The 22,889-nt window shown below is 40.0% G+C and overlaps 1 protein-coding gene and 1 non-coding gene across 3 annotated transcripts in view; one reads left to right on the top strand and one right to left on the bottom strand.

Moving 5' to 3' along the window:
- Sbf2 (SET binding factor 2) overlaps positions 1-22,889 on the bottom strand; it is a 335,395-nt gene that overhangs the window by 284,378 nt on the left and 28,128 nt on the right. For both annotated transcript variants that reach the window (XM_055627308.1, XM_055627306.1), the window contains exon 2: positions 1,910-1,995. In XM_055627308.1, coding sequence (XP_055483283.1) covers positions 1,910-1,995 — 86 coding nt within the window. The remainder of the gene's footprint in view (positions 1-1,909; positions 1,996-22,889) is intronic.
- On the top strand, positions 2,096-2,224 carry LOC129691553 (small nucleolar RNA SNORA17). Its single transcript, XR_008722487.1, has one exon. It is a non-coding gene; the product is annotated as a small nucleolar RNA SNORA17 (small nucleolar RNA).

Below are 22,889 nucleotides of genomic sequence, written 5' to 3'. Positions count from 1 at the left end.
CAAAATCTTTACCGCAAGCCACAATCTTTTTGGCCCAGTCTTTTGTTCTAGAAATTTGTGAAGGGTTTCACCATTCACACTGCAACACTGCAGTCATTTCTGTGTATCTATATTTTCATGTGAACGAAGGCAGAAATTCACAGAAAATAAAACTTCCCCTTTCACTCACTACTAAAAGGGATGCTGAAACACTTTAAAAACATTTATGGTACAAATGGCTGGTTATTCAAATAGTAGGACCAATTATTGGCTTGTGGAGACATGTAGGAGAGGAGAAAAACAAACAAACAAAAACAAAAAACAAAAACAAGGGGCTCTCCAAAAAGTCACTTTCTTTGGATTCTCATATTCCCATATGCATTTTCAAAGCCAAAATTTAAAATTCACCTTTCTATCTACCTACAAAAACCACAGTCTTTTATATAGAACTGGATTATAAGAAGCAAAATTAAGCACTCAGTGAAGTTGAAAGTTATCAGCTACGATAACATTTTCAACATGTTTTACTCCTAGTGGACATTTCTGAGCCATGCTCATGAGAAAAGAAACAATTCAGGGACTGAAGAGATATGCAGTGGTAAGAGCACTGATTTTGCAAAAGACCTAGGTTCAATTCCCAGCCCCCACATGGTGGTTCACAACAGTCTACTAATTCCCTCTCCTGGGAATCTAATGCCCTCTTTGGCCTTCATGAGTACCAGAAATGCTTCTGGTGGATATACATATAGGCAGGCAAAACACCCATTCACATGAAATAAAAATAAGAAAAAAATAACAAATTTTTCCTCTGAAAGAGGCACTAAGATGTATGAAACAAACAGCAACTACAAACAACCACGTAGGTTATGTGTGGTGCCATATACCTGTAATCCCACTACAAATCAAATGGATTCAAAGTTCAAGGTCATAGGTTACACAATGCTCTTGAGGTCAGCCACATGAAATTGTCTCAAATAAAATAACAAAAAATATCTACCCAAAGAAGCATCAACTTATTTAAGCACTACCTGTCCTATGGAAGACACTGTTCTATGCATTTTAGATCCATTTTTCCCACTTTGTCTCTACAGTAGCACGATGGTATTAGTACTTCCACTAGCCCCATTGCATAGATGAAGAGTCTGGGGCTAATAATTAACTGTCAAAAGTCATACCATGCAGTTATCACATACTTCAAAGATTGGTGTGTGTGTGTGTGTGTATGCGTGTATGTGTGCATTTGTATATGTGTGTGTGTGTGTGTGTGTGTGTGTGTGTGTGTGTGTGCATGCATGTGAGGTGTGTGTGTGTTTTTATCTTTTTGAGACAGACTCACAAAGATTCACCTTCTCCTTCCTGGGTTCTAGGATTAAAACAGTAAGGTGGAAAGTTGAAAAGAAAAGATACCTTTTTAGCTGGTGCAGAAGCTACTTCTGCTAAGATTTTGATTACAGAATCAGAGGAGGGGCTGGAGAGATAGTGCAGCAGTTAAGAGCACACCTGCTCTTGCAGAAAGCTGAGTTCAGTTCCCGGCAGCCACATAATAGCTCACAACTATCCATTACTTCAGTTCTAAGGGACCTTACACCTTTTTGTGACTTCATGGACATACATGTGAGGCACAGACATATATGCAAGCAAAACACATTCAACAAAACGAATAAAAATCTTTTAAAAACCCAACTTTTTAAAGAATCCAAGGAATTCTTCTCTTTCTAGATATATAAAGATTATGTGTATTGCTAGCAAGCACTTGGAATTGGGAAAAAGAGCAGCGTAACAGACATTCTATAATTTGTATAATAAATTATTTCTAACAATAGTATGTAATAAGATTATTAAATAGAACAAGTACAGTATAGGCTAAAATGTAGCAATTTTTTTAAAAAGGACATCAGGATAAAGGCATGCCCACATGCCACCAACTTACCAATTCAATTCCCTGTGGAAAAGGCGTATCATCCCAGTCCTGCTGTGGGAATCTCTGAATTATTTTCCCCAGACCTTCTCCTGGCCCTGTTGATAAAATCAAAATAAACCACTTATTACTATTTATTTCCAAAAGATTTGAGTAAACAGAGGAAACATTTCTTAGGTTTTAACAAACATAGCTGTAAACACCCCTAGAGGCGTGGCAGGTGTGCCATTATGTCCCCTGTGTCAGTAAGTGGCAGGGAAGAGAGAGACTATGTCTACACTCAGTGTTCTAACCTATGACCATCTGAATAATTAGTAGCCTAACACTCCCTGAGAAAAAGTAAGCCTGAACCCAGTCTGGTGCTGCACAGGTGTGGATGGGCTTCAAGGACAGGGAGCAAGCCAGAGACTAGGAAAACTCCACCTGGGACCTTGGGCCCCACGTCCAGAGTAAGCCTGAACAGATGACCCTCCCATGGGGCCACTCCGGCTGCCTGGGTGAGGAGTGAGCCTGGGATAGCCACCAGACCAGCACCATGGGGCCTGGACAGGGAACTAGCGTGAGATGACCACTTGTCTGGCACCACTCATGCCTTGGGGGGCAGACCATGTCAGAAATGACCCCTGCCTGGTACCATAATGCACTCCTGAGACAACTCCAGAAACTCAGAAACCCCAGGTACCACTAAGAGGAGCACGTAAGTGGTAGAGAAATGGAGGACAAAGAGAAACAAAAGGATGTAGGCACAATGAAGAGGGGATAGTGAGAAACAGCCTGATGTGAATAGCCAGTGATGCCAACTGGAACCACGGTGGGGTCCTGGCCTGCCACATGGAGCTGCCACCAGGAGCCATGTCTGGGTCCGCAGTCCTGCAAGGGTCTATTACCACCAAAGGCCACATGGACATCCCTGATCTGGGCTGTCACCTGGAGCCATGTTGATGTCTGAGGGCTGTGCAGAACTGGCAACACCCCCCGCCTGGGCATCATTGGAGAGCTGGCCCTAGGAACATGAGGGCAGGAGAGATGACCCTACGACCCTACCCCTAACCAACTCCAGTGCTAAGGAAAGCAGCCCAGAATATTGTAGGAGTTGAGGGTAAGCCAGCCCCAAGGGTATGAGCAGGTAAGAGCATGGGAGAGCTGGCCCTGCCACTAGTGTCTCCCACATAGTAGCATGGATGTGGGAGATACCTCCTTCCACCTCACCTCTTGCCCCTGGGAACCCTCCCAGATTTATGTTAATTTTAGGTGAAAAGGCTGAATAAAAACCCACCAATCCCCCAAGCTCAGGACTTAAAAGCCCACCATTCCTCACTAAATCTCAGCCTTGGGAAGTTCCACCCCCTAAAAAATCCTATGTAAAGGCTGTGTTGCCCAGTTCTCTGCTGTCTTCACTTGGGAGCAGAAGGAGCCGCTCCTGGATTTGTCCTTCCAATAAATCTCTTTTAAGAGATTTACTGCCTGGTGTGACTCTCTCACTGGAAGACTCAACGAAGGAGGAGAGAAGTGAAGAAGGAGCAGAGCTCAGAGGCCTAAGCTCCTCAGCTCCTCAGAGGTCAGGGTAACCCTCCCCTGGAAGGAGCAAGGCTAAGGCTCCAAAGCTCCTCAGTTCATCATGAGTTGGAGTAACCCTCCCCTGGGAGCTGTAACCGCTAGAGAAGGAGCTGGGCTCAGGCTCCTAAGTGCCTCAGCTCATCAGAGGTTGAGGTGACCCTCCTCTGGGAGCTGCTCTCTGTTGAGGCCTCCTCTCAGAGCTAGGTAGTTCCTGGGCTCCCATGTCTCAGTGTTCCGTGGGGCACTATCCCACCTCTGAGGTAGGGTACCATCCCAGGCCTTGGAGTTGTGTTCCCAGACACCTTTACACCTGATTAGGAAGGTCAACAACAGCCACCCATGTCCCAATAAAAGTAATTTTAAACGACAAACGAAATGATACTGTTAGCACTAGGTTATAGATACTGTTGTTACATGTTCATTTTTTAGGCTGCCCTTGGAACCTACCATAATTTAGGCAGAGCTTCTCAGTATAGTACTAGTGACATCTTGGGCTGGGTAATTTAGTGGGTTAGGTGAGGAAGTGCTACCTGGAGCACTGTGGTGTGTTTAGCCGCACCCTCATCTCTAACTCACTGTGACACAGCACTTACCCTCCCCAAGAAAGCTGTTACAACCAGGAATGGAATGTTTCCAGACATTGCCAATATCTCAGGGTTCAAAACCACACATCTATCCATCAGTTGTTATCAAATTAGCCTGTGACATCAAAGAATGGACCAGCTTAAAGTTGAACTTTTGGGAAATACCATATAAGAAAACGGGCGATTAAAATATATGTTAGATCTAAGTTGATTTTTATATCCTGTCCCTGAAGGCCTCAGTCATTGGACCTGGACTAGTGTGTGCCTCCCACACACTAGTCAAATACTATCCCACTAGCCCATATCCCTAAACCCTGCTTTTTGCTATAGTTCTAGTTCAATCCCCAGTATTGCAAAGCTAATTAATTAGCTGGTTAATTAATACTAGCTTATTTTAATCATGTCCAATCTGAAAGAGAAAAGCTCCTTCTTGGCAGAATGTGACTTTCAAAACCTCTCCAAAAGCAACATATTATTTACTGATTTCATAATATATAGTGTTTCAATAACATGATGGCTTAGTTTGAAATTCTGACACATTTATATATGTACATCAAAATGTGATTTGTAAGTAGTAAGACTTACTATTATTTGAAGACAGGAATTTGGTTAGAAAGTATAAAATCAAAGTAGGGAAATGACCTTTTATTATAAACAAAATATACAAAGACACCAGACGTAGCAGTAACTACCTGCAATTACAGCATTTCTGAAACTGAGGCAGGAATATTACAAGTTCAAGGCTAACCAGAGCTACACAAAGAATCCTGACACTCTGCTTTCCCAAAATAGAAATATCAAATATGTAAATTTCTGTCATTAACAACTTTTGAGAAACTTAAAAATACATCTATAAAAGGTAAACAAATACTTTCTGATGTTTGATTTTTGTGGGTTATTCTGAACCCACAAGTTTATACTTGTGAAAACAATCAGATGGGTAGTTCTTATTATATCGGAAAATGGTGAGGTAACTTTTTTTATAGAGAAGGAAAGATTGTTTGATAGATTTCTATTTTATGTCCACAAAAGAAGTAGGTCATGTCAATGAAAGTAACTGCAGAGTACCTCCTATTTGGACTACCTATTAAATGAGTCAGGATGACAAAAAAAGAGAAGGGGAGAAATTCCTCAACAGAAGACTAACCACTCCTAAGATAAAACAGTGCTTAGCAGACAAATACTCTACCTAGATAAAATGGAAAAGGGAAGAAGCTGCTATTTACCCAGGCCTCTGTGCTTTCCTCTCCAGCTCCTGCTCTCCCATCCTATGAAAAAATGTAAAACTATGATGACCAGGAGTCTATGTATCTTTTTAAAGGAACTGGGGTGAAGAGAAGCTCAGAAAGACAATAGAATGTTTGAACTGGTCTTCTATGAAAAGACTATGAATGGATACGAAACAAACTACCCAAACAAGTTTAAAGAAAGTGACATAATAATAATCAGGTTGTTTTCTTTCTCTTATGTTTGGTAAGCCTCTTTCATTTGGGTCCTGTAGAGCTGTGGGGGTTGTAGGCCAGCCACCAAGTACCATAAGATAAAGCAAACGGCCCTCAAACCTTGGCCAAGTGGCCATTTCAGCCTTAACAGACGACCCTAAAGGTGTCAAACACTCTCTATGGCTACTAAATACTAGGGTATGGAGATACTAGTGGCTACCGGGAAAATCAACATCTTTAAAGAACTGAACAGTGAGTAGGAATTAACTGGATTGAGAAATTAATACTATGCTCCACACACACACACACAAAATCTATTTGGTATTCATTGATTTTAACAGTTGATAATGTAATTGAGTGCTTTCTATATGCTTAGAATGCATCTGTATTCTGCTTGGTTACAAAAACTTAAACTCTGGGAAATGCTATTCTAGTACATAATTCACTAAATTATCTTCCTCTGTGATATAGTTATCTAAACAAATCAGTGGTTATCTACAGAATACCTGTAATGTCCATATGCCCACCTCTATGAAGGGCAGTAGTTGTGTTCAGGAGCACAGTTTACACCATTCATCTCTCAGCCTGAGAAATCACTAACACATTACTATGGTTACTGCTTCTTGTCTGTCTCACTTTACTAGAATAAGAGCAGTAATTTGAGCCACTCTGCTCAGATACTACCCACAGTTACTGGGATATATTAGTACTTAATGAGATATCTGTTAATAAATTAATAGCACTATTAGATGTGTAAGGGTACCTATAAACTGTAAAAAATGTATTACTACAATAATCTGGTTATAAAAGATATCTTAGACAACTGGATTCCTAGTCTAGAAAATTTTGAACAGAAAAAAACACATTAAAGAAAATGTATAGCTAAAAAGATATTTTAAAGGAAGTGAGGAGATAGGAGCTGGTAGGAAAAAAAAAGGAAATTTTATAAATGTAGTCTTCATATACAAATTTTTTTTATTTTTTTTTAAGATTTGGGCTAGGTGTGATGTAGCACACCTTTAATCCTTGTTGTTGGAGGCAGAAGCAGGCAGATCTTTGTGAATTCAAAGCCATCCTGCCTTACAGTACAAGTTCCAAGCCAGCTAGGGGGAGAGAGGGAAGGAGGGAAGAAGGAAGGAAGGAAGGAAGGAAGGAAGGAAGGAAGGAAGGAAGGAAGGAAGGAAGGAAGGAAGGAAAAAGGGTGGGGGAGAGAAAATGAAGGGAAAAGAAGAAGATTGCTCAATAAAGCTCATGTATGAGCTGGCGGTATAACTCAGAAGAAGAGTGCTTGTTTAATATGTACAAGTAAGTCCCTGGCTTCAATCTTCAGAACTAAAGAAAGGGAAAAGAAAAAAAGACCTTGGGCAACTACAGAAGTTTACATGTGAAAACAAATGCATACAGCAGACAAAGAAGTATTCTAAGCAGGCAGAGATTTATCAAGGGAGCAGTACAGACATAGAAAAAAAAAAAAAAAAACAAATGTCATCAAAGAGAGACTGTATAGCTCTCCAGGCTCCCTCCCACTAAATTCTTAAAGCACCAGGGCATCTTTCAGCCAACAGCTAAGCTATCTTAAAATACTTTTCCATCACTTAACCTAGTATGGGTCTGTATTTTTGTCATTGGAGTACAAACTAAACCATACCGTAAGAGACACCTTGCTAGATCAAACTCCCTCAAATTGTTAATCTGGAAACAACTACATAAAATAATGGTCTATTTTTAAAAATCTTAAAAAGAAAAATTAGCACATAACTTTGTTCAAATATCTGAAGAGTTGTTACATAAAAAAAGATACACTGGGGAAGACCCAAGGCAAAAGGACATATTTTGATTCAATACAAAGAAAGGACAAATAAAGTTTGAACATTCAGCACCCATGTAAAAAATCCAAGTGTGGTAGTGCATGCCTGTAATCCTAACACCTGGAAGGTAAAGACAGGGGCCATCCCTGGAACTTGCTGGCTAATGTTGAGAGACTAGTTTCAAAACAAAACAAAACAAAATAGTGAAGAATAATTGCGAAAGATGCAGCATGTCAACCTCTGGCCTCCACATGTAAGTGTGCACACTTCAATACACATATACAAACACATAGGCACCATACATACAACAGAATGAATTGCCACAGAAAGCAATTATCATAACTGGAGTTGTGGTAAAAATAAGCTTTGGAGGCTGGAGCAATGACTCAGTAGTTAAGGAGCACTTGCTCCTCTTGCAGAGAATCTGGGTTCAGTTTCCAGTATCATACACATCTGTTAACTCCATTTCCAGATTTCATGTCTTCTGGCCTCCACAGACACTGGGCATATATGCACAGGCATATATGCAGGAAAGCCAAACACGTATGAATATAAAGTAAAATAGATATATCTTTGAGAAAAAAAAAAAAGTTATGCTCTTGGGCTTTGTAGTTTAAAAAAAAGCTACAATGGAAAAAAAATCCGGAAAATAGAACATATTAATTCACTTCTTCAGCAAATGCTATATACTCAAGGCCTTGTGTAACATGCTACGGAAGAAGGAAGTAGCAAGCTACAGTGTTTCTGAGAAGGCAGAGGCATAAAACCCAATGCTAACTCCTGGCTGCTGTACATACACAGGCAAGTATACCATCAACATGGCCACACGTGCATATACTATACAATCAAATGAATAAAAATATAAGTAAGGAAATCAAGTCTAAGCAAATGGAGGGAGACAATGTGCAGAGGAACTGGAAATCAGTGCAATAAAGGTAACACTTTGTCCCATCCAAAACAATGATTCAATGAATTCCTAATCAAACTTCAGTAGGAGGCAGGAGACACAGTTCAATGATTCTAAACTAGAATATGCAAGGACATGGATTCGATCACCAGCACAACAAAATAAATAAACAGATTAATTAATTAATTGAAATAAATTAATATTTTGTTTTAGAAACTGAGAAGTTGATCCTAACACTTTTATAAAATTGCAAGATGCTTACATAGCCAAAAATATTTTTTAAAACTAAATCAAGACTATCTAACTACAAGACTTACTATAATAAAGACAATTGGTATTGACATATGTATTCATATGTATGTATGTATGTATGTATGTATGTATGTATGTATGTATGTATGTATAACTAGAGAAAAGAGCCTACAGCAAAGGTTTGTACCTATTTGGCAGTGGCCCTTTCCCAGCGATGATACTGAGCCGCTACCTGACGTACCTTCTGAGTAAGACCCATACCTACTATCTCCAATCATGACTTTTCACCGGCCTGTGATGGTTAGTTTTAATTGTCAATTTGACACAACCTAGAATCAGAGAGGCTCCATGATGGCATGCCTGAACTGAAGTGGGAAGACCAACCCTAACTGTGGGCAGCACCTTCTGGGTAGCAGCCCAGATAAATGAGCATCAAAAAAGGAAATGTTTTTTGCTATCTCTTTTTTCTTTTCAGTTTTTGTGTATGCATGCATATGCATACCATGTGTGTACAGGTGCCTGTGGAGCCCAGGGGAGGGCATCGGACCCCCTGGAATTGGGGTTACAGGAAGTTGTCAGCCACTAGGGATGTGTGGGATTCAAATCCTAGAAGAACAGCAAACACTCTTGACCACGGAGGCATCTCTAGCTCAAGACTTTTGTTTCTTTCTTGCTGAGCTTTTACTCTCACTGAGAGTTCATCTAACCTGTTTCTGCCACTACTTTGATTCCTCTGATGCTATTAAAACCAACTGCTTCAAGCTCCCGACATGGACTAAAGACAGCCTCTCTCCAGAAATCCTTCAGCCCATCACCAGAATGGGACTGCTGAGACACCTCGCCTCACAGATTAACTTCTGGATCCTCAGACTCTCTGGTGTGAGACAATGATTGTTAGACTACTCTGACTATGTAGTGTAAGCCATCCAATAAATACTCTTTGAAATATGTATCCAATCAGTTCTGCTCCTCTCCAGAACCCTGCTTAGTACACAGCTTTCATGTAAATGTGTAAGCAGGATCTGAGTGTGTCATGCATACCAAGGCCATGCATTTCCTGAGGAAGCGAGCGCAGAGCATGGGGGTAAAGTACTGCCCTGTTCTTTATAAAGCTAAGGAAGAAAATGCTGAGGAGAAACCACAAAGACAGGGATGTGATTTAGAAACTGACAATCAAGGCATAACTGAGCCAAACATATTCATTGTCCTCAAAAAATGGGAGATAAAAAATGCAGAGACAACCAAGATGATCAATCAAGCAAATATTTTAAAAACAAGAAGAGCTGCTACTGAAACCCTAAGTGATGATAAACAACACAAAGTCACCAATGGGAGGTGACAAATTGTTCACAGACGCTATCAAGTTAAATCTTCACCTAGCTCTTCTATATGACTAGAGAGCTAGGGACGACTTCATCAAATTACAGAAGCCAAATGATGCCATTTGGATTCAACCCAACTACACATTCCTGGCCACTGTAAAGAAGCAACCTCTGTTCTTGTCTTTTCTTATGAATTAGGTTAAAGGTAAGGCACCTGTACAAAGTTGAAATAATTTCAACTGCATGCCCAAAACAATACTGAACATGAAAATAGTATGAATGAAAACATGAAGTGAGCGATCAAAGGAAAAAAAAAAAAAACTTAAAGAGCATTAAAAAGCTCAAAGGCAGGAAGCAGCCAGATGGTGACCAGGAGTTTAGTATGGCTCTTTTCCAGGTGGCTTTCCTGGGGAGAAAGCCTGATAATTTTCTTGGAGGAATGCCTGGAATGGGAGGGGGTATGCCTATAATGACAAGAATGCCTAGGCTCAATGGACTTCTTAGTGATCCAGAGGGTTTTCCAGAAGTTATAGTACCTGTCTTGGCTCCATTGGTGTTGCTGTGATAAAATATCCTAATAAAAGCTGTTTCAGGAAGAATTTGCTTAGCTCACAGATGCAGGGAAGTCAGCTTCAGGGAGTTAGTTGGTCACACTGTACCCAGCATCAGGAAGAGAAAGCAATGAATGCATACAAGCATGTGCTCAGCTCACTGTTTTCACTCCTGATGCGGATTCGCTGCCTTAGGAATGGTATCACCCACAGTGGGTGGGTTTTCCCAACTCAAGATAACTGACATGCCTGCAAGCCAGGCTGACATAGACAATTCCTCACTGAGACTCTTCGGGTCAGCGGTGTTGTTGGCAAGCAACTTTACCTGATAAGCCATCTTGTTAGCCTGCCTTTTTATTTTACTTTTTATTTCAATAACATTATTAAGACTATTTTTTTTTTTTAAATCCAGGGTCTGCATAACCAGTCAGAGTTCAAGGTTCTTGGTGACTGTGATGGTTTGAATGAGAATGACCTCCATGGGCTCATAGACTGAAATGTTTGGTCTAAAGAGCCCTGACTAATACAGTTAATGTGTGACACAATCTGTAACACACAAAACTTCCTGACACAACAAGAAAAGTGAATAATACAGAAAATTGTTATAAAAAAGTGGAGCTATTCTAGTAGAAGTTTTGGTTTCTTTAAAAACTCAGTTATGTTATGTAAATACATTTTAGTTTTAATCCCAAGTGTGAGAGATGGGGCTGTTTTAGTTTATCCACAGCTGATAATTGCCTCCTGTGGCTCAGATAGGAGTGTGGTCTTTGCAGGCTGCAATTAATGAAACTCTGTGGACTCAGAGACAGTATAAATATCAGAGCCAGGAGAGGTGGCCTTTGCTCCCCGTGCCGTTGCTGGCTCATCTCTCCACTGTGTCTGATGTGGCTGTTGGGCTGGACTGCTAATATCCTGATGACTGAGATTAGTATCGCCCCAAAGGACACGACGGCCCTAACAAACTAGAAGTAGTAAAGAACCTACAACCCTGCCCCCCACTAACCTTCTTTCTCTCTTACCTAGTTGGAAGGTATTAGGAGGGATAAAGGGTGGAGAAGAGAGGTAGAGGCATAAATAGATAAAGTAAATGAAACAACACCACCAAGGTATTGCTGTGATAAACATGAGCAGGTGGGTTTTAGACATTTAGACCTAGTGTGTGGGAGGAAAGTGGAAGAATTTAACACTTTAGAAAAGCTCCTGGAAGCTGCGTAGAGGTTAACTGGCTGTTTTCACTGGAGTTCCAAAGACCAGAAGGTCAAGAGAAGCGCTGACAGCGGAAACTCAGATCATCAGGTTGTGGAAGGGAAGAAGGACTCTGTTGGTAATCGGCATGCACACTCCCCTAACTTCAATCCCTAGCACCAAATAAACAAGGAATGGTAGTATATACGTGTAACACTAGCATCTGGAAGACAGCAGCAAAAGGATCAGTAGGTTAAGGCCATCCCTCAACAATGTGGTGAGTGTGACCTACTCTTAGCTATATAAAATCCCATTGCAAAAGAAAAATAAAAAATACCTAATAGCTCCATCATGATTTCTAAACACTTTTCTCCAATGAAAGAAGCTAAGACTTGGAGAAATAGATAATTCTAGAACTTGGTCTGAGTATCTGAAAGGAAAACCTTACAGTATCAAAAAAATAAAGCATTACTTTTAAAAAATTTGGGGTAAGGGCATCTGAAAGGCAGCACAGTGGTGAGTGCCTGTACTCGAAGCTACTCAGACAGCCGAGACGGAAAGATCACTTGAGCCCACCAAATTTTAGCTGGATAACATAGGGGAAATTCATCTTTAAGAAGAAAAAGCAGAGCCAGGTGGAGTGGCGCACGCCTGTAAATCCCAGTATTTTTATTTTTTTATTTTTAAGAGCATGAAGACTCGCCTCCACATCCCTATGTAGTCTAAAATGACCTTGAACTTCTGATCCTTTCCTCTGCTTTCTGAGTGCTAGGATTACAGCATGTGTCACCATGCCAGGTTTATGCAGTGAGGAGTACTGAACACAAGGTCCTGGGCATATAAAAAACAGGCACTTTACCAACTAAGCCAAGTTAAACTTGGCAAGGAGCCATGGGCTTTTATAAACCTGTTCTATTTCTTTAGTCAATATGACATTCCTTTAAAAACTCAATGCCTACTCTGTGAGTTCAAGGCTAGCCTAGTCTACAGAGTAAGTTCCAGGAGATCCAAGGCTACACAGAGAAATCCTGTATCAAACAAAACAAAACAAAACAAAAACCTCCATGCCTAAACTGGGAGTATTGGCTCACAACTTGATTCTCAGCACTCAGGAAGGCAGAGGCAGGAGGATGTCTGTGAGGTCGAGGCCAGCCTGGTCTACAAAGACAGTCCAGAACAATCAATGCTACACAGAGAAACCCTGTCTGAAAAAACAAAAACAAATAAAAATAAAAACCTCTATGCCTGTTACTTACTGTATTCCTATTACTCAAGTAGCCCTTCCAGAAAATACTGCCATAAAATACATCACCAATATTAGTATGAGACCATTTTCCTTTCAAAAGAAAAAAAGTCAAGTTTAAAATGTCACAATATATTCCTGATGTTAGTTCCACTCCTCTTAATTTATCCTATCCCCAAACTCAAACCTATTCTCTTTCTCTCTGAGACATCTACCACCAAGGAAAAGGCTTCAACAAAAACACAATACTAAAAAGCAAAGAAAACAAAACTTCTGGCATCTGGAATATACAGAATTAACTTATTCATCTTAGTATGATACAGGCTAATCAAAAGAAACTTAATTTTACAATGCCCAAATTACCCACTCTTAATTTATAAAATTTGCTTTTGATCCTCTTACTTTCCAGAAGGCTTGTGTAACAATGCCAAAATTACTAGAAACTCAGGTAAGAGGGAAAAACTATTCATTGACTAATAGAAAGAATGCAGGAAGTCATTCTACAAAAGGCTTTCCTATCTCAACTACTTTGCATTTAATGAAAGGAATCTGTTTATTTCAACAGAAACAAGTCTTTTTGTGGCTATTCAACAATGCAGGTAGGAATGTAATGTGAGTTTCCAATTTTTCATCATAATCTCCCATTATTCAAAAGATTTATTTGGAATGCACAAACTTATTTTTCCCCCCCAAGTTAAACTTGGCAAGGAGCCATGGGCAGTGGTTGAGGTGCTGCTACAAAATCTACATTGACTATTAATTTCTTTTTAAGAAAACCTTATCAAATGTGTTTTTAAATATCACTAACCATGCTCCTCCTGTTAGCATCATTCACAATCACTCCAACAATGTAAACTCTCATTGGACAATAGCTTAGCCATCTCCTGGCTTCCCCTTTCACTGCACTGCAACTCATGCTCAAGTTTCTAAAAATGTGAAAATAAGATCCCCAAAATTGAAGTTCATCATGATAGTTCCCTAGATCAAAATCGTTCCATGACTTTCGGACCATATAAGAATATTACAACTATGTCTTTTACTTCTTCGTTGGTTTGGGATAGTGTTTTTGCTAATAGAGCCTGTTAATGCTAAGATCTCACAAGTTGCCAAGGCTGGCCTAGAACATGCCATCTCCTCTATGTTTCACATAGAAACTGAGAAGAAAGGCAACAATAAATTAAGGAAATTTTCTGAAAAGCATATTTGCCTACATATATCACAGATCTAAACCATGACTATAGCCAATTCCAAGGAAGTCTCTTAATTGACAACTGTGTTGGAGGGAAAAAAGTTTTATGTCTAAACAAAGATAGGATAGATATTAACAGACAATTGGCAATTTCTATCAGAATCTTCTCTTAAATTGACAAGTGTCAACATAGCATACAAAACTATCTGTTAGCAAAGTACAGAGTGAATTCTCCAGAAATAGAGCCATGGAGGTGGATTGTGAGAAAGCTAGCAATACAAAAAGGTCCTCTTGCTTATTCAATGTATATCTGCTCTTACATTCTTGCATTTTGCCCAGTCCCACATAGACCATTTCTATTTGATGGCAGAAACTGCCAACTCTGTCCTACGAAGGAAGTTCATATCACTCACACGCAGTATTTGAACATTTGTTCTCTATCAAGTACAACATCAAGCTAACAGTCCTTTTCAAAGAAGTTAACTCCAAAATTAATGAGTTCTAAACTGTCACTCTTCTGTCCTGTCAGAGCCTGCCATGTAGCAACCCAATGGTAGCTTTGTGCATTATATAGTAAAGTGGTTACGGTGGTATACTTTAATATGCTAACTTTGAAGACAACAAAACCACAGTTATTATATTTTGGATATCAGAAAATATAAAAAAAACCATAAAGTATCTTATATGTCAGAAAAATAATCCATCATACCCAAAACATTACAATCTCAAAAAATTCACTGTGCTGTAACGTTGTTAGTTTTATGGAGTGCACGCCCTGCTCTTCACTGTGCTGTGCTTTATTGGCTTTCTAGCAGAACATCTTATGGATCAACATGTCATTCTATACGGAACCACTATAGTATAAAACTGGATGGTGAATAAACACAATTCTTATAGACTAAATTATGACAAAGAACCAAAAAACCACCCTAGCCAGGGAGACAATATAGTGTTGCTGTAATATACTGCTGGCTATTTCTGAGGCTCTATTATTTAGTCTTTAATATATTTTGGTCTGATTACCAGCTATCAGAATCTATTTCCAGCAAAGAGATCATATGTAGGACACAAGAATCAAAAGGAGCAGTACAAGTTTAAAAGTCTCTACATTAGCAAAGCAAAAGAGTTCAATGAAATTTAAACGTTCCACATCTTCAACACAGAATTAATTTCTAGGATTCACAATGGAGATTGCTTTGATAAAAGGAACAGCAGTGGGTTACATTCTACTCTTCTGATCACAGTGGCCCTTAGGCTATAAATATGGAAGACAACTGAGAGTTTCTCTCAGCTAATGAATATATTTATTCTGAATATACACTAAGATTTTTTTCATTCATATAATGAATTTATGGTTCCATTAAGCTACTGTAAAACCCAAGGCAAAGCTGCAGTCTCTGACTGCTGGAAGCATTCATCCCACTGTTGGAAATACACTGATCTTGAGTCACTAGTTTAAGTTCTAATAATTTTGGGGAGGTTTAAGTATTTTTTCCTTTCCCTGATATAGTTAGTCTTGTACATGACCAAAAGTCCCTTTCTTCATAGAAAGCTATGAAGGAAACTGATTGTACTTAGGCATAATATCATAATAATCTCTTCTAAAAAAGAAAGTACCCGGTCTCCTTTCTTCAAGGAGTTCTAGATCTATGAAATAATAACAAGGCACAAGGCTGGGTAATTCCATCACAGCGACAGAAAATTAACCTAAAGTCATCAAACTTCATGTGTTCTGGTTTTATTTATTTGTATTCTGTTATCCAACCAAATAAGACCTGAGAGAGCATCCCTTCCATGTCAGTTCTTGGAATTTTGCTCACTTGTGCACCTGGTAACTATGCCTGCCATGCTTATATTGATTCAGGTCTATTTCTTGCCTCTGTTCATCCAGGAGCCAGAGAAGACAATCACAACAGCACTTTTTAAGGACGACAGTAATCCCCTCACCACTGTACCTTCTTGAAAGTAGCAAAGAACCTTTGTGGTGAACAATATAATTACACTAAGCATCATTCAGTATGGATTAAACAGGCCTCTAAGGCCAGAAAGTAAGAAGTCAGTTTCACATAATTCTACCCCAAACATGCCTAACTTCCTAAGTCTTCCATTTCAGTATTTGCTCTGTTTGCTTGTATGTTTTGTTTGAGATAGACTCTCACGTATCCCAAAATGCCCTCCAACTCAGTATGCTGCCTAGGATAAACTTGAATTTAGATCCTCCTATATTTCCAAAGTGCTGAGACTGCATAAATGTGCCACTATGCCTGGATTATTCGGTGCTGGGGACCCAATCCAGGGCATCAGGCCTGCTAGGTAAGCATCCTACCTATTCAACTCCCCATTTGTTTCCTGAGACAGCATTCTTGCTATTTTACCTAGGCTGCCCTCAAACATGTCATCCTCCTGCTTTTGTTTCCTGTATGCTGAGATTACAGGCATGTACCACCACGGCCAGTTGGTATCTCAATTTTATTAAATGTAGATCAAGAATGAAATTAGATGTCTGTCAATCAAACAAGCAATTAGAAACAGTTCCAATTGTCTAGATAAGTACCAAATCTAAAACTCTACAGGGTAACCTGTATTAATAAATTCAGCCTATTAAAATCAGATTCCTCCTTTTATATATACTCCCTGGGGGTCTGCTAATATAAATTAATGAAACCATTCTGTAATTCTTTCAAAACATAAAACTTGTCTCTCACCAGTGAGATCTGACTTTAGCTGTTCTGAAGGCCATTAAGTGGAATGACAATGAAATGGCTATGACTTTAAGTAGCAAGGCCATGGGGGCTATAGAGATGGCTCAGTGGTTAAGAGCACTGTCTGCTCTTCCAAAGGACCTGGGTTCAATTCTCAGCACCCACATGGCAGCTCACAACTGTCTGTAATGCCAATTTCAAGGGATCTGATACCTTCACACTAAATACACATAAAATAAAAAATTTTTTAAAAATTAAAAAAAAAAAAAAAAAAAAAAAAAAAAAAAAAAAGAAGCAAGGCCATGCCAAATGTGATTGTAGAGATCTATAATCCCAGCACTTGGGAAGCTGAAACAAAAGGATCATGAGTTCAAAGCCAGGCTCAGCTACACAGTGAGTCTGAGGTCAACTTGGGCTGTATACATATCAAGACCATTTCTTAAAGAAAGGGGCGGGGAAGAAGTGAGGCCACTATGGTACCTTTAGGCAAAGGGAACCCACTGTTGCAGTTAAGGGAAGAGAAGCTGTTGCTTCTGCTGGTACCCTAGTTAATGTGTACTGTCACCTTGACACATCTTAGTGTCTCCTGGGAGGAGGGAACCTCAACTGAAGAATGCCTTGATCAGACAGTCTGTGGCAAAGTCTGTGAGCGATTGTCTTGCTTTATGATTGATATGAGAGAGCCTAGCCCATTATGGGCAGCCTCATTCCTAGAAAGGTGAACCTGGAAAAGAGCTAGCTAAGCAGGAGTCAATGGTGAGCTGTTAAGCACCCATCCTTCATGGTTCCTGCCACAACTTCCCTCAGTGAGGAACTATTCCTTCGAAGTGTAAACCGAAATAAACCTTTCCTCTCCTCAATTGCTTTTGGCCATGGCATTTGTCACAGCAATAGAATCGAGTAAGAACAGCTGGCGAGGAGAAATTTTAAAAAGCTACAGAAGAAGAATACTTCGAAGTTAGCCAGGTGTAGTGCACACTTATAACCTTAGCACTTGGAAGATGGAGGTAGGCAGTGGGGAGTGTCAGGAATTCAAGGCCAGCACGAGTTACCTCATAAGCTTGAGGCTAGATTAAGCTACTATAAGACACTGTCTCAAAAAACAAACAAAAAAAAATAAAATAAAACATCCAAATATTCCCAATTCTTAGTGATCAATTCTTGGAATCATAGTCATTCTCAATAACCCACCCTTTTAAATATAAAAGGTCTGACAAAGCTCTGAGATCACTCTAAGTATAGCTGAATAACTTGGGTCAGACTCAGGACCTGATTCAGGATCTGATAATTCTATGAGTTAAGTAATATAAAAGACTGTTTTAGGCTAACGACAGAATTCCTTAGTTCTCTAACCATAACCAGCCATGATTTTAAAACTGTGACCATTTTAAAGAAACTGGCTTTCTTTAAACCATAGTTTCTTGGCTCAGTACTACTGACAGTTTGGGTCAAATCACTGTGGTAGGAGAGCAAAGGAAACAATATTATTCAGCAACATCCTGGCTCTTTATATACTAGCTCTAAATTACACTCTCTCCCCTTGTTATTATAACCAAAAATGTCACCAAATATTTCTAAATATCTTATAGAGAAATAAGCTTTAAACTCTGCTCTAGAGTTAAAAACCACAATCCTCCCATAATCCTTATAATCCTGTATCTCCTAAAATATACCACTATTCAGTCCACTAACGCTTTGCCTTCAGCCAGGACTTTATTTCAACGACCACAGATGAAAACTTAAGCAATCTTTCCCGCTAACAGCCACAGAAGAACTACCAGTCACCCTTCCATCTGCAGCCCACCAATCAGTTTCCATTATGACCAATTAGAGTATTAACACGGATCAAAACCCAGCATAGGTAACCTAGGCAAAAATATACTTACTACAAGCATCTTGCATGCTCACAAATTCACTGAAAAAAGGGAAGACGCAGGCCCCGGCGACAGTAACTTCTAAGAAACAACTCCTAGCCAGAGAACCACTAAAACTACCACCATCAATGGTGAAGGCTCCCAAAAAGGAAGCTACTGTGAGCGTGCAACTGAGAAGCACCACTATCAGAACAGCACCACACAAACTGCTAACTCACAACCACTTCACTGCTCCCACAGTTCACACTAGCATGATCATCTGGCCTTTAGCATCAACTATAAATGCCTTATATTTTAAACTACAGCATTTCCTTACCATTTCTTGCATGGATTACAATGTCTTTCTATTACGTTCCCCTGGACTTTCCTGTTAACCCTTCCAAATTATTTTCCCCCAAACACCACTATAATTTGTAATTCATGCTACTCCAGCTAACTAATTTCTCATCATATTCAAGATAGGTAGGCTTCCTAATAATGTGAACCTAATTATCTTCTATGTCTAGAAGCTGTACATTCAAAACCCTGTCCATAGATCCCCCAAACTGTCATTCACTCATCTTTAAAAATAATGTCACTTTTACATACTCTCTTATTTACCCATTACACTAGTTGCTCAAGACCAAATTAACTCTTAGAGATTTTTATAAGAGTCAATTCAAGTATCAACTTCTTTCAAAAATGTTTCCTGACACCTTTCAAAAATGTGTCCTAAGGTTAAGGTTGCAACTGTTTTACGCTGCCATAATATCTTACTCAAAATCTATAAGGCAGGAAAAATTCTAGAAAGCTCCAAAACATGGGGATGGTGGGCAGTGGAGTAACACAATGTCTACTCGTTCTTTGACATCACTGCTTTTCAACTGTTGAAGACTAATTATGGGGCATCCTGGTGCATGCCCTTAGTCCCAGCACTCTAGAGGCAGGGGCAAGTGAATCTCTTGAGTTCGAGGTCAGCCTAGTCTACACAGCAAATTCCAGGCCCGCCATTCATGTGGCCTGCCCTCAGCAGGAGCCACTACAATGCACAAGTATTTGGGAGACAGATGGAAGAGAAAGAGAAGTGAGACGGTTTGAGCATTATGAAGAGAAGTGGAGCTGGAGACACAAGGGTGGAAAGGAGGAGCCTGTTCTTAGTAGCCTGCCCAGCCACCCGAGGCCACGGTAAAGCCCCAGTCTGTGCTGCCTCTGAGGGCCATGTCTGGGTCTGTGGCCATGCAGCAGCAGGGGTCTGTGTCGATGTCCATTATCACATTACAATTAAAGACAGTGCAGACATCCCTGGTCTAGGCTGCAGCTTGGGATTCCCTGGGATCCTGTAGATGTCCAAAGGTGCAAAGCTGGCCTGCCCCTCACTGGCTGGGGCACTCTGGAGAGCTTGCCCCACCTCTCACAGCTGCAGCATTCCAGAGAGTAGGCACTGCTCCTCACTTGGGCAGCTGGCCCTGGTTCAGGTGAGCCAGCCCTGAGGGCATGAGCATGAGAGCTGGTCTTACATCTGCTGTGTCTGCTGTGTGGTAGCATAGGCACGGAGGTGATACCCTCCTCTACTCTCACCCCCATCGCAGCTCCAACCCCTTTTCCTTGCCCCTCACCACATGGGCAGTGAGGAGAGCTGGTCCCAGGGTCATGAGAACAGGGGGGCTGGACCTGCCCCTTATTACTGCAGCACCTCGCCGGGGCAGCGCAATAGAGCTAGTCCTGGTAGTGGGAGGGTGGGTGAGTCAGCACAGACAGTGTGAGTGTGGAACAGCTGGCCCTGGCACTCATCTTTGAGGCAGCATGAGCAAGGGCGATATGCCCTCCCTACCTGAGGCAGTCAGGAAAGCCGGCCCAGATGTCATGAGAGCAGGAGCACTAACGCTGCCCCTGCCAGCTGTAGCCTTGGGCGAGCTATCTGGGGCAATGCTGGAGAGCTCCCCCTGGTCGTGTGAGCGCAGAAGAATGGGTGGGCTGAGCAGCTCAGCTACCAGCCAGGCCCAGATCCAGGGCTTTGAGTTGTCCCACCCTAAAATCTACCTCAACTATGAACTGCTAGAGCTTGTGAAAGAACCAGTCCTGAAGATCCAAAGCTCTAGGATATCCATGACACAGGGCAACAACAGGATAGCCAAGATGTTTTTAGTTTGTTAATTGAAATTATTAAAGATTGTTGATAATATTACCTCTTTCCTTCTCTTTCTCTCTCTCTCTTTTTAAACTTGTATGCTAGGGTTCAAACTCAGGGCCTTGTATGTGCTAAGCAAGAACTGTATACTGAGCTGTATCCTTCCCCTGGATAATATTGGTGAGGATCCAGTATTGATCGTGTAGCAGAAGCCAGAGGCCTCGTACCAGACCAATGACTCACTGCAATAAACATTTGCAAGCAAAGAAATGTGGACAAAAGGGTATACTGTGGGAAACACTGTGACACACCACAGCTTCTACAACAAGATTTTTTTTTCTATACTTTGTTTTGCTTATTTTTTTATTTTTCTTTTTTATTTTCTTTTGGGGGGGAGGTTGCAAAGGGCAGAGGGCAGATACAAAAGAATGGGGAGGTAAATGGGGTTGTACATGATGTGAAACTCACAAAGAATCAACAAAAAGTTTAAAAATAAATAAAACAGACAAAAAATTAAAGAAAATAAAACATTTCCTTTTTGTAAATCTGTATTACTTAGTATAAAATGTTACTCAGAAAAGAATAAAAATTTTAAACTTAAATTAAAAAAAAAATCTAGATCACTAGCAATCTTCCAAATGGTCCAAGTCAGAAATATACTTTAAGGCAAATCAATCCAAGAATATTATCCAGGGGAGGGATACAGTGCAGTGCAGAGCACTTACTTAGCACATACAAGGCCCTGAGTTTGATCCCTAGCAAACTCAAAAGAAAGAGACAGGGAGAAAGGTAATATTATCAACAATATTTAATAATTTCAGTTAAGTAAATTTCAAAATAAAAACATCTCCATTTCATAAAAACACCCAAATGGAATATGAAATAATGACACATAAATTGTTTATTAATAGATATCATATTTTGAAAACCCAATTTCCTATCAAAAAAGCATTTAAGTAGTATAAATTTGTTCTTGAGAAAATAGTAAACATCTAAATCCAAAACAAAAGTACTCTCTGTTCCTAAAGGTTGGTCACAGAAGTTGTATTTGTGCTGTTATAAATAGAAATGTATTTCCTAATAAGTATTCTATTTTGATTTATTTTATTATCTCTGTGGGAGTTCCAGATAACAATGACTTTATTACTGGGATAGAGAGAAAGGAAGAGGGGAGGTGTGGGGTTCTTGCCTTCAGTTATCTAATTATATAACAAACACTCTTCTGAGTCTGGAAAGATGGCTCAGCATTTGAGAGTGCTTGCTGTTCTTGCAAAAAACTTGAATTTGGTTCCCAGTACTTAAGTGTGGTGGGGATTACAAATAACTGTGACTCCTGCTCCAAGGGATCAGACACCCTCTTCTAGACTCTGCAAGTACCCATACACAGGTGGTATACATACACAGAAATGCACACCCATACACATAAAATAATTAGCTAAAAAAAAATCTCAGTGCATCTGTCTTATCACGAAAGTATTTACACTGTGTGCTGATGACTTTTACCATCCCAAGGGAAACTATTTTACTACTTGCAGAAACATTTCATCATTCTAGAATGAATATTTATAATAAATTAAAATGATACCACTTATTAAGTTGGCAAATATCAACCTGAATAACGCCAACCACCAGTTGGGCTTTTAACAATAACAGAGGCTGGGCATAGCTCAGTGGCAGAGCATGTGCTTTGTGTAGCATATGCAACACCCTGGAATCAAACTCCAGGACCACATAAAAACAGCAGCAGCAACAAAACACTCATATATCCTGTTACTACAAACTTACTGGCAAAATATAAAGTGACTAATTAGTAATGTTTCAAAGTATTTTAAATATCCATGCCTACCAACCTAGGATTCTCAGGGCTGAAGGGAAACATAAGAAATTAAGAACATTGGCTGCTCCTGCAGGGGACACAGGTCTGCTACTCTGCACCCACACGGCATTTCACAACCGTCTGTAACTCCAACTTCAGAGAATCTTTATAGAGGCTGGGAAATGATTCTTTCATTTGATATCAAGTCTCCTTGATATCAGTAAATCCTGTTACTTCTAAAACAGTATCAAGTCCTTCTAGAACTCATCTCCTTGTGCTTAGTTTCCTGATAGACAGTGATTAATTTGTTCATTTGTGCTACTTTATTCATAGTCTGGAGAGCCTCAGAGTGACCAAGGGAACAAAATTTCCATCTAGGAAACCCCACTATACAGGATCAGAGGTGTTATCTATGGTATAGAATATTGGAAACATAAATGGTCCACAGCACTC

This window comes from Psammomys obesus, unplaced genomic scaffold, assembly GCF_907164565.1.
Source record: "Psammomys obesus unplaced genomic scaffold, mPsaObe1.curated_primary_1811, whole genome shotgun sequence".
NCBI classification, from domain to species: domain Eukaryota; kingdom Metazoa; phylum Chordata; class Mammalia; order Rodentia; family Muridae; genus Psammomys; species Psammomys obesus.
This window is presented reverse-complemented; position numbering and strand designations above follow the sequence as displayed.